The following is a 13420-nucleotide window of genomic DNA, read 5'->3' on the forward strand; positions in this document are numbered from 1 at the left end:
CGGAATATCTTTCAGGCCCTGGCTGTCTGTCTTGGGTCTCCCTTTCCGTTTGCCTTCAGTTTTATCATTGGTTGCATTTCCTGCCAAGAGAAATGAGGAGAGGGAGATGGTAAGGTTGGTGACATCAACATATCTGTCAAACCTGACATCTCCTTGCATGCCCATTGATTTAAATCCCCTTTCCATTCTGCAATCAACAGAGCTGGCAAAAAGGAAGACTCAGCATTGACCTCTATATTCCATTCATAATACAGTCAGCCCTCTGCATCCATGGATTTTTTATTCACAGATTCAAGCAACCACAGTTTGAAAATATTTTTAAAATATACAAATTTCAAAAGACAAAAACCTTGACTTTGCCATCTTATATAAGAAACACCATCTTACCGTGCCACTGTATATAGTGGAACTTATGCATCCACAGATTTTGGTATCCAAGGGGGGTCCTAGAACCAAATCCCAGCAGATACCAAGGGTCCATTGTATTGAATAATATTTTTATTAATTAAAAGTAGTAAAAGGGAGGGAAAAGCTCAGGAAAATGATGACATTGGGTACATATGTTTTCACACAAGATGCAAACCTCATCTTTCTCCTCTTTACACTCAAGAATCACAACTCAGAAAAGTTACTTTTAATAAATAAATAATAATAATAATAATAATAATAATAATAATAATAATATTTTTATCCCACCTCTCCCAAAGGATCGAGGTGGTGTACATAAATAAAACATATAACTTGTTTTGGATAACTCCTGGAATCTCCCAGCCATCATGAACCAGTAATTGAGTTACATTGGGCCCTCCACATTCGCTGGGGTTAGGGGTGCAGGATCCCTGTGAAAGTGGGAAAATACCTGAGAGAACACCTTTAGGAATTTCTAGGTCTGCCAGTGCAGCTCTATGGTCAACATCCTCTAGAAATCTACCACAGAATTTACCTGGAGGACCTAAATGTTTTCTCTAAGAATCTCTGGGTCCTCCATCACACCACTATGGTCAACATCCAGCAGAGTCGCCTTCGAGGACATAGAGATTCCTAGAGAGAAGATATTACTCAAACTCGTAAATAATAAAATCTGCAAAAGTCAAAGCCGCAAATGCAGAGGGCTGATTGTAAATCTGAGGTCTAAAGATCTGCTATCGTTAGATACAGGGAGGTATAAAAATATTTAAATAAATAAACAAGCACTCATTTAATCAGCTGTTATAATTAGCAATTTATTACATTTTTAAAGAGAAACTTTTGCCCTTTCTCAAAAGTTATGAAAATGGCTACATTTAATTGACTATTAAGGCATAGCTATGTCAATAAAGGTACTTAATATTTACTTTTCACCAAGAAAAGTAAAATAACTCTTTGTTGTTTAGTTGTCACAAAAACAACTTTTCTGAGCCCGCTGTGAATGTTATCAATGCTGCAAAGAAAGGAGAAGAGTGTTGTGTTTGCAGCTGGAAATTAAGACTGATACATAAAAAATAAATACAGTGGGTCCTTATTATCTGGTGGCATTTGGTTCCAGGAACAACCGCCCCCCCCCCGTCCCGTGGATAACAAAAATCTGTGGATGGTAAAGTCCCATTAAATATAATGGCATAGCAAAATGGTATTTCTTATATAACATGGAAAATTAAGGTTTGCTATTTGGAATTTATATTTTTTTTTTGAATATTTCCAATCCGTGGGTGCTTGAATCTGTGGATAAAATAATTCGTGGATAAGGAAGGCTGACTGTAAACAAATAAAAAAGCCTTTGCCATAACACAGCTTAACATACAGTTTTCCCCACTCCACATCCACTGATTTTTTTATTCATGGAGTCAAGCATCCATGGAGAATATTTTTAAAAAATGTAAATTACAAAAAGCAAACCTTGATTTTAATAAAATAATAATAAAACTTTTTATTACTACCCTGCCTTTTGTGAAAACAATCAAAGCGGCTTACAATGTTAAAAGAATACACCATATATACAAAATAAGCCCCCCTCCTTAAAAAAGAATCAAATAATTTAAGGTTAAAATTACATGAACAATTAAAACAATAATGGTGGGCAGAATGGAGGGCAGATATATGTGGGGGGTCGCTACATGACCGAGTAATTTATTCTGGGAAGGCCTGCCGGAGGAGATCCATCTTAACAGCTTTCTTGAAGCTATCTAGATTGGTGATTTGACGGATCTCATCTGGCAGGCCATTCCACAGGCTGGGAGCGTTTGCAGAAAAAACTCTCTGGGAGGTTGCAGTCAATCTGGTCTTTATAGGCTGCAGTAAATTCCTCCCAGAGAACCTGAGAGCACAGGGCGGATTGCATGGAAGTAGGTGATCCTTTAAATAAGTTGGGCCCAAGCCATGTAGGGCTTTAAATGTAATAACCAACACCTTGTACTGTGCCCGAAAACTAATAGGTAGCCAGTGGAGTGACTTTAATATTGGTATTATATGATCGCTCCTTGATGATCCAGCGATCAACCTGGCTGCCATATTCTTTACCAATTGCAGTTTTCGAACTAGGCACAAGGGTAGCCCCATGTAGAGCGAATTGCAAAAATCAAGTCTTGAGGTTACCAGTGAATCTACTACAGTTTCAAGGTCCCCTGGTTCCAGGAAAGGACACAACTGGCGTTTCAGCCGAAGCTGATAACAGGCATTCTTGACCATCACATTCACCTTATTTCTCATATGAATCAACAGGTCAAGAAATACACCCAGACTGTGAACACAGTCCTTTGAGGAGAGCATGAACCCCTCTAGGACTGGAGGTTGCAACCAGATGCCTGGCTTAGGAGCCCCTACTATAAGTATCTCTGTTTTGTCTGAATTCAGTTTGAGCTTGGTTTCCCTCATCCAATCCATTACTGCCTGAAGACACTGATTGAGGGGAGAAATGCCTTCTGTCATTGTTGCTGATGACAGACATGGAGAAATATATTTGGGTGTCATCAGCGTACTAACACCCCGCCCCATTTTGCCATTTTATAAAGGGACACCATTTTACTAAGCCATTGTATATAATGGGACTTGAGCATCCATGGATTTTGGTATCCAGAGAGATCCTAGAACCATACCCCAGTGGATAACAAGGCTCCACTGTATGCCTTTTATTTTCTAGCATTCTGCAGTGTCTTTTCCATCCAGCTCTCCCTCAAGAACAAGAGAACAATAAAGACAAAGCTTTGGAATGTTACTTTCCTGAATGGCAAATCCCATGGAATGGAATTCCACAAGATATTATCACAGCAGTTAAAGTGGATTCACAGTGCTATAACAGTATAGTGTGAAAGGTCCCCTGGACAGCACCAGGCAAAGTTTGCCACAACTCAAAAGCAGACTCATCTTTTAAAAGGGGATGTGTTTGCTTACCAAGCCTTGACTGCTCATATGCTGGATTTAGCTTCATCTCCACCTTGCTGCTTTCCTTGTCCATGCTGGTCTTGCTGGATCCACCGACCTTCTTTCCAACTCGGTAGGAATAAGAATCTGCCATGGCTGAAAATGAAGGGGACAGGGTCAGACACATAGGCCTGTTACAGACAGCCAAAATAAAGCTGCTTCGAGTCACAGTGGAGATATGGTGTTTCAATGATGCATGCATCCTAAGAGTCCAGAACTCACACCAAAGCCATGCTCCAGCCCTAAGGACTGGAGCATGGCTTTGGTGTGGCTTCTGGACTCTTAGGACGCATGCATCATTGAAACACCATATCTCCACTGTGACCTGAAGCAGCTTTATTTTGGCTGTCTGTAACAGGCCATAGATTGAGCAACGTGGCAACAGAACGTGGCAAAGCTAACTTTTGGAGACTATAGCTCCCAGGATGCATGAACTGTTTGACCACTACCTATGATGCCTACAGGAGACTGGGAGATATAGTCCAAGGAGATTACTATGTGGCTTTCATATCACAGTTAGACCCAGGAAAAAAGGCTTTGGGGATACATATTGCAGAACTGCACCTCCAACTTGTAGCTACTTTGTTCCTAAAGCACAGTTAGGGTGTCCCTTTTCACTGATGATTGATGATGATGATGATGATGATGATGATAATAATAATAAAAAAATTATTTATATCCCGCCTCTCTACAAAATGCAATCAGGGCAGCTTACAAGGCTAAAATATACAGTCCCAACCCTCAACCCACCCACCTCCTTAAAATACAATTAAACAATGTGGAATTTAAAACATAAAACAAACTTAAAAACAATTCAATAAACTGTGGTGAAGTCAGAGGTCAGCAATTAGATTTTCCTTCTGATGGCTGGAGAACTATTCAGCAAAGGCCTGAATATGAGTGAAACATAGAATCATAAGAGTTGGAAGAAATATTAAGGGCCTGGGATACTATGTCCAGTTCTGAGTTCCACAATTCAAAAAGAATGTTGAGAAGCTGGAATGTGTCCAGAGGAGGGGGACCAAAATGGTGAAGGGTCTGGAAACCATGCCTTATGTGGAGACTTAGAGAGCTTGGTATGTTTAGCCTGGAGAAGAGAAAGTTAAGAGGTGATATGATATTAAGTATTTGAAGGGGTGTCATATTGAGGATGGAGCAGGCTTGTTTTCTGCTGCTCTAGAGAATAGGATCTGGAACAATGGATGCAACCTAGAGGAAAAAAGATTCCACCTAAACGTTAGGAGGAACGTCCTGACAGTAAAAGCTGTTTGACACTGGAACACACTCCCTTGAAGACTGGTGGAGTCTCCTTCTTTAGAGGTTTTTCAACAGAGGCTGGGTGGCCATCTGTCAGGGGTGCTTTGACTGGTATTCCTGCATGGCAGGGGGTTGGACCGGATGGCCTTTGGGGGTCTCTTCCAACTCTATGATTCTATGATTTACCCCTGAAGATGACCATACAGCCTCTGTTTAAAAACCTCCAAAGAAAAAGAGTCCACCACACTCCAAGGCAGTGTCTTCCACCGTCAAACAGCTTTTACTGTCAGGAGGTTCTTTCTAACATTCAGCTGGACTCTCTTTTCTTGTAGTTTGAATCAATTGCTCCGTGTCCTAGTCTTGGGAGCAGCAGAAAACAAGTTTGCTCAATCTTCAGCATAATATCATTTCAAATACTTAAACAGGGCTATCATGTCACCTCTTAACCTTCTCTTCCCCAGGCTAAACATATCCATCTCCCTAAGTAGACCTCCATAGGACATGGTTTTCAGGGCCTTCATCATTTTGGTCACCCTCCTCTGGACATAATAATAATAATAATAATAATAATAATAATAATAATAATAATAATAAGTTTTATTTATAAACCGCTATTCTGTGTTGATCATAGCGGTATACAGGTAAAAATTGCAATATCAAATACAAAATACAGGATAAAAATTGCAATACATAAATAAAACTTCAATAAAAACATTTCAAAATACAGATTAAAACCATACATCAAATCCAGGCCATCTAAATGTGCTCGATAATGCTGTACATATAGGGGGGAGTCATATATCATCAAGGAGCATCGGGTAAGGCTTGCCGAAACAGGAAGGTCTTAAGTCTCTTTTTAAAGAGATCCATGGAGGTGGCGGAGCGGAGTTCCTCAGGAAGAGTGTTCCAGATCCCAGGGGCCGAGATAGAAAAGGCCCTTTGTGAGGTTGATACATATTTCATTATCGGGATCCTCAACAGATTCTTCCCAGACGACCTGAGTGTGCGGGGTGGACTATATGAGGAGAGGCGGTCCTCCAAGTACCCTGGGCCCAAGCCATTTAGGGCTTTATAGGTTATAACCAACACCTTGTATTGTGCCCGGAAGCGAACAGGCAGCCAATGGAGATCATGCAGAATTGGTGTTATATGGTCGGCCCTGGGACACCCAGTGACCAACCTAGCTGCCATATTCTGCACTAGCTGAAGCTTCCGAGTTTGGTACAAGGGATGCCCCATGTAGAGTGCATTACAGAAATCCAACTGAGAGGTTACCAGAGCATGTACCACCGTTTCCAGGTCCCCCCGGCCCAGGTAGGGTCACAGCTGGCGTATCAGCCGAAGCTGGTAACAGGTGCTTCTGACCGTTGCATCCACCTGAGAAGTCAGCTGGAGCGACGAGTCCAAAAGCACCCCCAAACTGCGAACTGAGTCCTTCAGGGGGAGCGTGACCCCATTCAGGACAGTGGACAAATTTCACCACCCGGACCAGGCGAGCCTATCACTAGTACTTCCGTTTTCTCTGGATTCAAGCCGAGTTTGTTTTTCCTCATCCAGCCCATTACCGACTCCAAGCAGGCATTTAGAGGAGAGATGCCATCCCTAGTTACTGCATCAGTCGGGGACACAGAGAAGCATATTTGTTATCAGCGTACTGATAACACCGCGCCCCGTGTCTCTGGATAATCTCTCCCAGCGGTTTCATGTAAATGTTAAATAGCATGGGGGACAGAATAGCTCCTTGAGGGACACCAGATGTAAGCACCCTCCTATTGAAGCAAACGTCCCCCAGCTGCACCATCTGGAATCTACCCGAGAGGTAGGAACGGAACCACTGGAGCATAGTGCCCCCGATACCTAACTCCCTCAGGCGTTCCAGAAGGATACCATGGTCAATGGTATCGAAAGCTGCTGAGAAGTCCAAAAGCACTAACAGGGACACGCTTCCCCTGTCCATGCCCAGATGGAGATCATCGACTAAGGCAACCATGGCAGTCTCAACTCCATAGCCCGCCAAGAAGCCAGTTTGAAATGGGTCTAGAAAATCTGTTTCTTCCAAGATCCCAACTGCTCTCTCAATCACCTTCCCCAAAAAAGGCAGCAGCGAAACTGGCCAATAATTATTCCGAATCAGGGGGTCCAGGGAGGGCTTTAGCAGAGGTTTTACTACTGCTGATTTTAAGCTCGATGGAAAACACCCCTCCCTGAAGGATGAATTAATTATACGGCGTAACATAGAGGTTACCGCCGTTCCCCCCTGGGCCGCCAGCCATGAAGGACAGGGATCGAGAGAGCATGTTGTCTTCCTAACACTTCGAAGAATCTTGTCCACTTCCTCGGTACTCACAAACTCAAAATGATCCAATCTAATGGAGTCCACGGAAGCTCTGGAAACCTCTCTTATAAGATCTGAAGAAATACTGGCGTCGAGATCAGCCCTTAGCCAAGAGATTTTATCCACGAAGAAGTCGTTAAATTCGTCACAGCAGGCTTTAGATGGTTCTAAAATAGGGTTCAGGGAGGGGGGCAGTTGTGTTAGCTCCCTCACTACCCTGAACAGCTCTGCCGGACGCGACTCCACGGACGCAATACATGCAGCATAAAACGAATGTTTAGCTGCACTTCTTGCCACTCCGTAAGCCTTCAAAAGAGACTCAAGGAGTTCCTTGTCGGCTAAGTGATGATGTCTTCGCCAGTTGCGCTCTAGTCGTTGCACGGCCCGCTTCCTATCCCTGAGGTCTTCCGTGTACCAGGGTTGCTTATTGGAAGCAGGCCGGAAAGGACGCTTGGGAGCGATACTGTGTACAGTGGTACCTCGGGATACGAAATACCCAGGTTACGAAATTTTCGGGATACGAAAAAATCCCATAGGGAATTATTGTTTCGGGTTACGAATGTTTTTTCGGGTTACGAAAAAACTTTTGGTGCTTTTTTCGGCTTTTTCGCACGGAATCGCGGCTTTTCCCCATTAGCGCCTATGGCAATTCGGCTTACGAAGGCTTTTTGGGTTACGAACGGTGCCGCGGAACGAATTAATTTCGTAACCCGAGGCACCACTGTATAGCCCTGGAGAGATCTCTATCCCAGGTGTTAGTCAGGGCATCAACAGAGTCACCGTCAGTTCCAACCATATAACCCTCTAGGGCTTCTTGGAACCTTTTGGGTTCCATCAGCCTTCGAGGGTGGACCATCCTGATAGGTCCTCCACCCCCGGGGGGGGGGCTTAAGGTAGAAGCCTTGATTCGAGCCTCGACCAGGAAATGGTCCGTCCATGATAGGGCAGAGACATTAAAGACCTCTGCCCACGGAGTATCTGTGTCCGTACTAAAGACAACGTCGAGAGTATTACCAGCGCAATGCGTGGGCCCTGAAACCAATTGGGACGGGCCCATGGCAGTCATGAACTCCCGAGCCTCACCTGTTGGACCTTGACTGGCCTCGAAAGGGATGTTGAGGTCCCCCAGAACAAGAAGCCTAGGAGACTCCAACACCAGTTCCGAGACCAGTTGTGTCAGCTCGGCCAGGGAGTCTGTTATGCTCCAGCTAGTCAACATTTTGAATTTGTGCTGCCCAGAACTAGACACAATATTCCAGGTGAGATATGACCAAAACAGAATAGAGTGGCACTATTACTTCCCTCGATCTAGATGCTATACTCCCATTGATGCAGCCAAGAATCATATTGCCTTTTTTAGCTGCTGCATCACTGGGTTCACCCATGTTCAGCTTTTAGCTGACTAAGAATCCGTTTTGCATGTACCACCATCAATCTTTTTATTTCATGTTTATTGTTATTGCTTTGTATTATCCCCTCTGTTGCTAAAAAGGATTGCCTGGGTTCTTGGAAAACCCCGAGATGAGTCCTTGCCTCACGGTTTCTTCTCTCTTTTTCACTGTAAGATATCAGAATGGGAGAAGGAGTGAATTTTAATGAGGGGATCTAAGTGATAACTTTCTAATTTTCCTTGTTAATGGGAAGCTATTCTGAACAGCGAAATGTGAATCTTATTTAAATTTTCAATATAAATAATTCAAGTAGTCTTTCCTATAAAGCATCAGGGGGAGAGTGGCATTGGAAGCCTTTCCTCTTCCCCCCCCTTCAAAAATGTATGTTAGTGCTGACTGAAGGATGCCTTAAATCAGTAAATCATTTGCAAGAAGATTTGCAATAGCAACCTCAGAGCTAGGCACTGCCGACAGAGGTTTCAATGCAGAGCTCAGTAGCTACTGGCAGGATGTGACAATCTGACATTCTCAATGAAGTTCTTGTGCTGCAAATAATGGTTAGACATTTCATCATGTTCCATGCTAAACTTAAGAGAAAGCTGCTTGTTCTGCATGATGTTACTTTAATCTTACCACTTGTGGCTTCATCTCATGACCACAAACCCTAGACACCTGAAACTTCGCATTCAGATCAGGGTGTGCACCGGGGGTTGTGTGAGTTGTTGTTGTTTTTAAAATCATGGATTCATTTAATTTGTGTTTTTGAACCCTCCGGTACCATCTTCAGTCACTAGGTGCCAGACATTCCTAACTACCGCACAGGTTTAAAGTGATAAGAGTTTGAAAACAACAGGAAATCATCCTAGGGATGAAGCTTTTTCCTGCTGTGGGGCAGCCTGCATTAAAAGCAGTAGATTCCACTGTCAAGGAACTGTAAAAGGCCACTATAGAATCAGGCATGTCTAGGGGTCCTAGGAACCATGGCCTCCCTAAGACACGATAGGCACAAAGTCTCCAACTCTGAGGTCTACATACATTAGCTTAAAGATTAACTAAGGACTATTCCAAACCATTCAAAACCAGGTGCTTTTGCTGGCACTACAAAACACAACTGAGCCAGCCTGATGTAGTGGTTTGAGCCTTGGACTGATTACCTGCTCAGCCATGGAACTCACTGGGTAACCTTGGGCAAGCCACATACTCTCAGCCTCAGGGGAAGGCAATATCAAACCTCCTCTGAACAAATCTTGGCAAGAAAATCCTGTGATAGGTTTCCATTAGGGTTGTTGTAAGTCTGAAATGACTTGAAGGTGCACACAACAACAACAACACTATAAACACTATAATGAGCCCTAGTGGCGCAGTGGTTAAATGCCTGTACTGCAGCTACTTACCCACAAACCACAAGGTTGTGAGTTCAGTACCAGCCAGGGGCTCAGGGTCGACTCAGCTTGGCATCCTTCCAAGGTCGGTTCCCAAGTACTGAGCTTGTTGGGGGCAATTCGCTTACGCTTTGTAAACCAAGGAGTGCTTAAGTGCATTGATAAGTGGTATAGAAATGTACTTGCTATTGTTATTGCTTTGTCTGTCATAGAATCATAGAGTTGGAAGAGGCCACAAGGGCCATCCAGTCCAACCCCCTGCCATGCAGGAACTCACAATAAAAGCACCCCCAACAGATGACCATCCAGACTCTGTTTAAAGACCTTCAAAGAAGGAGACTCCACCACAGATCTTACCATCACGAAGTTCCTTCTAATGTTGAGGTGGAATCTCTTTTCCTGTAGCTTGCATCCATTGTTTCAGGTCCTATTCTCTGGAGCAGCAGAAAACAAGCTTGCTCCATTCTCAATATGATATCCCTTCAAATATTTAAACAGGGCTATCATATCACCTCTGTCAGGCTATTTAAAACCATAAACTTGGTCACAGAGCCACAAATTTGGTATGTTGTCTAAAGGGAGAGTAAAGCAAGTTTTTGGATGTGATCTGCTTTGGGTATCTTTTGAAAAAGGACTTTGGATTTGTGCATCATTGCCATCATGTGCTCTAGAACACATGTTTAATAAACAGTTTTGACCAATGTTGATGTTTGGGCTTAGGTTGAAGTCTTGAGCACTTTCATGTAAGTTTGAGATGCTGAGCAAGTGGAAACAATCAAAAGGTGGTTTATTTCTCATTTTCTTCCCACAGTAAGCACTAGCCACAGGCAACTAACTGCTGAGTAAAATCTAGCCTGAAAGTTACCAGCTGGCCTTGTAACTCCTGAAACATCTCTCAGCCCACCTCCTCTTTCCTGACTTGGCTGCTGTTCTCTATTAGGTACTTCTGAATCAGAGCATCTTTGGGGAGTGATTCACAAGCTGCTGACTGGTTATACTGAAAATACAGGACTGTTGTACAGTATTTCATTTGAGGGAAATGAGAAGCTGGGTGGTCAATTAGCAGTCCGAGTGTTGAGCCAGGGTATCAGCGAGAAGCTTACTTGAGATGTTGGATCTGGCCATGGTGACACATGCCTTAGTTACATCCTGGTTGGATTACTGTAATGCACTCTATATGGGGCTGCATTTGAAGAGTGTTAGGAAATTAAACTAGTTCAAAGAGCTGCAGCGAGATTAATGGGTGCTGGCTACAGGGATCACACAACTGCCTTGTTGTAACAGCTCCACTGGCTACCAGTCCATTTCTGGGCACAATTTAAAGCGCTGGTTATCCCCTTTAAAGCCCTACACAGCATAGGTGCAGGATAGATATTATCATTAAATCTTAAAGTTAGGATTGTCCATGCCATCGTATTTCTCATTTCTATGTATGGTTGTGAAACCTGGGCAGTGAAGAAAGCTGATACGGGAGAAAAAATCAATGCATTTGAGATACGGTGCTGGAGAAGAGTTCTGACAATACCATGGACTTCTAGAAAGATAAATAAATGGATCCTAGAGCAAATCAGGCCTCAACTCTCCCTAGATGCAAAGGAGAGTAAACTGAAGTTGTGTTTTGAGCCATATGATGAGACAAAAGAACTCACTAGAAAAGATTATAATGCTTGGGAAAGTTGGGGTCAATAGGAGAGCGGAAGACCACATACCAGATGGATAGATTCAATCAGAGAAGCCACGGCCATAAATCTGCAAGAGCTGAACATGTCAGTTGAGGATTGGGGGACTTGAGCAGCCACGGATTTTAGTATCCAAGGGGAGTGGGTCCTGGAACCAAACCCCAGCAGATATCAAGGGTCCACTGTATGTTGTAATGTGGTTTTATTTTTTCAGATTGTTTAATTGTTTTTTAACTTTTGTTTTTTGTGGATTTTAACATTAAAAAAACCCACTTGTCAGCCACTTTTGAGTCTCAATCTGGGAAAAAGGTGGGTTATAAACAAAGAGGAGAAGCACCTAAAAAGTGGCCTGCAGAGGAGCAGTCTGGATTCAGGAACAGGGCTGATCCTCTGAGATGGCTTGGGGTTGTCCGCATGGGTCAAACAGTTTAGTTTAGATAATGCAGGCCAAAACACTCATGGCAGGATCGGGCCAGTAACAGAGAGGCAACTTGCCTCTGAATACTAGTTTTTGGAGTAATGTAGGAAGATGGTTATACTGCTTTTTGAGTTGTGAGCTTCCAATAGGCACCCCATTGGTCACAGAGGAAAACAGAAATTTAATTCATAACTGAAGAAAGCAGGGAGCTGAGAAAAATAAGGCATGAGAGGAAAATGGGAAACTGGATTAAATAGGTCTTTGGTTTCAAGCTGCCTGGCTTTTCTTGAGTCGTGTTCAATAAATGGGATTTGATTTACAGCATTTGTAATAGTGTTCATCTGCCTTTTCTGTTAAACATCACAAGAAGCACACAAGAGAAAGACATACCAAAGTGCTCCTGGTAACAGCCTTCTCTAAAAATTAAAAATTATCCGATTTCATTCTTTTTTTCCTCCCACACTCATAGGTCTGTTACAGACTGCCAAAATAAAGCTGCTTCGGGTCTCTTTGGAGGTATGCTGTTTAAATGATGCATGGGTCCTAAGAGTCCGGGGGTCACGCCAAAGCCACACTCCATTCCTAAGCACTGGAGGGCAGCTTTGGTGCAGCTTCCGGATTCTTAGGATGCATGCATCATTTAAACAGCATACCTCCAAAGAGACCCGAAGCAGCTTTATTTTGGCAGTCTGTAACAGGTCATACACTCATTTATACCAGTTGGGTATCCCTTCTCCAAAATGATTGGGAATAGAAGCATTTTGGAGTTGGAATTTCGGAGTTTGGAATATTTGCATATACACAACATATGAGATAGCTTGGAGATGTGATCCAAGTCTAAAAATGAAATTCATTTATGTTTTGTATATACATTATATGCTAGGTAATTTTACACATATTTTAAAAATAATTTTGTGTATGAAACAAAGTTTGTGTACACCGAACCTTCAGAATGTAAAAGTGTCACTATCTCAGTCACCTATGTGGACAATTTTGGATTTTGGAATGTTTTGGAATTTGAAATTTCACATAAGGAAGACTCAAGGCTGGAGATATATGCAAGGATCGGTGAAATGGTAGGCGGAATGGATTTATGCCAAGGACCATTCTTGGATTTCTGTCATTTCACAGATCCTCAGACTCTGTCCAGCCTCATGTCTTTTTGCCACCTACTTCCGCCTTCAAGGCAGCAGCTGCGGTACTTCTGCTCATTCATCTCTCTCTAGTCTCGTGTCTTGTTCATTCATTAATTGTATCATGGATGAGAAGTGAGGCTGGAGAAAGTCTGAGGATCTGAGACATGAACAAGCAGGAGTGCCACAGCCACTACCTTGAAGGCAGCTAGCTGGCAGCAAAATATTTCAGATATTGGAAGTTTTCGGATTGCAGATTTCCAAATTAGATGTGTTCAACCTGTATTAAACCTCATGTTCTTTACATCTCAAATATGAAGAAATTTGTAAAAGTTTTTTCTTGGGGGAAAAACAACAGCCTGAAATGAAATTATTGCACATAATAATAATAATAATAATAATAATAATAATAATAATAATAATAATAAT

At 42.7% G+C, this 13420-nt stretch overlaps 1 protein-coding gene across 4 annotated transcripts in view; it reads right to left on the reverse strand.

The window, feature by feature from the left end:
• The window catches only part of ZNF512B (zinc finger protein 512B), a 103747-nt gene that overhangs the window by 64493 nt on the left and 25834 nt on the right, over nucleotides 1-13420 (reverse strand). For all 4 annotated transcript variants that reach the window (XM_042465691.1, XM_042465690.1, XM_042465689.1 and 1 more), the window contains exons 2-3: nucleotides 3367-3492; nucleotides 1-80 (exon numbers count right to left, since the gene is read on the reverse strand). In XM_042465691.1, coding sequence (XP_042321625.1) covers nucleotides 1-80; nucleotides 3367-3490 — 204 coding nt within the window. In that variant the 5' untranslated portion in view covers nucleotides 3491-3492. The remainder of the gene's footprint in view (nucleotides 81-3366; nucleotides 3493-13420) is intronic.

The sequence above is a fragment of the Sceloporus undulatus genome, chromosome 4, assembly GCF_019175285.1.
Source record: "Sceloporus undulatus isolate JIND9_A2432 ecotype Alabama chromosome 4, SceUnd_v1.1, whole genome shotgun sequence".
In the NCBI taxonomy this organism is placed as follows: Eukaryota; Metazoa; Chordata; class Lepidosauria; order Squamata; family Phrynosomatidae; genus Sceloporus; species Sceloporus undulatus.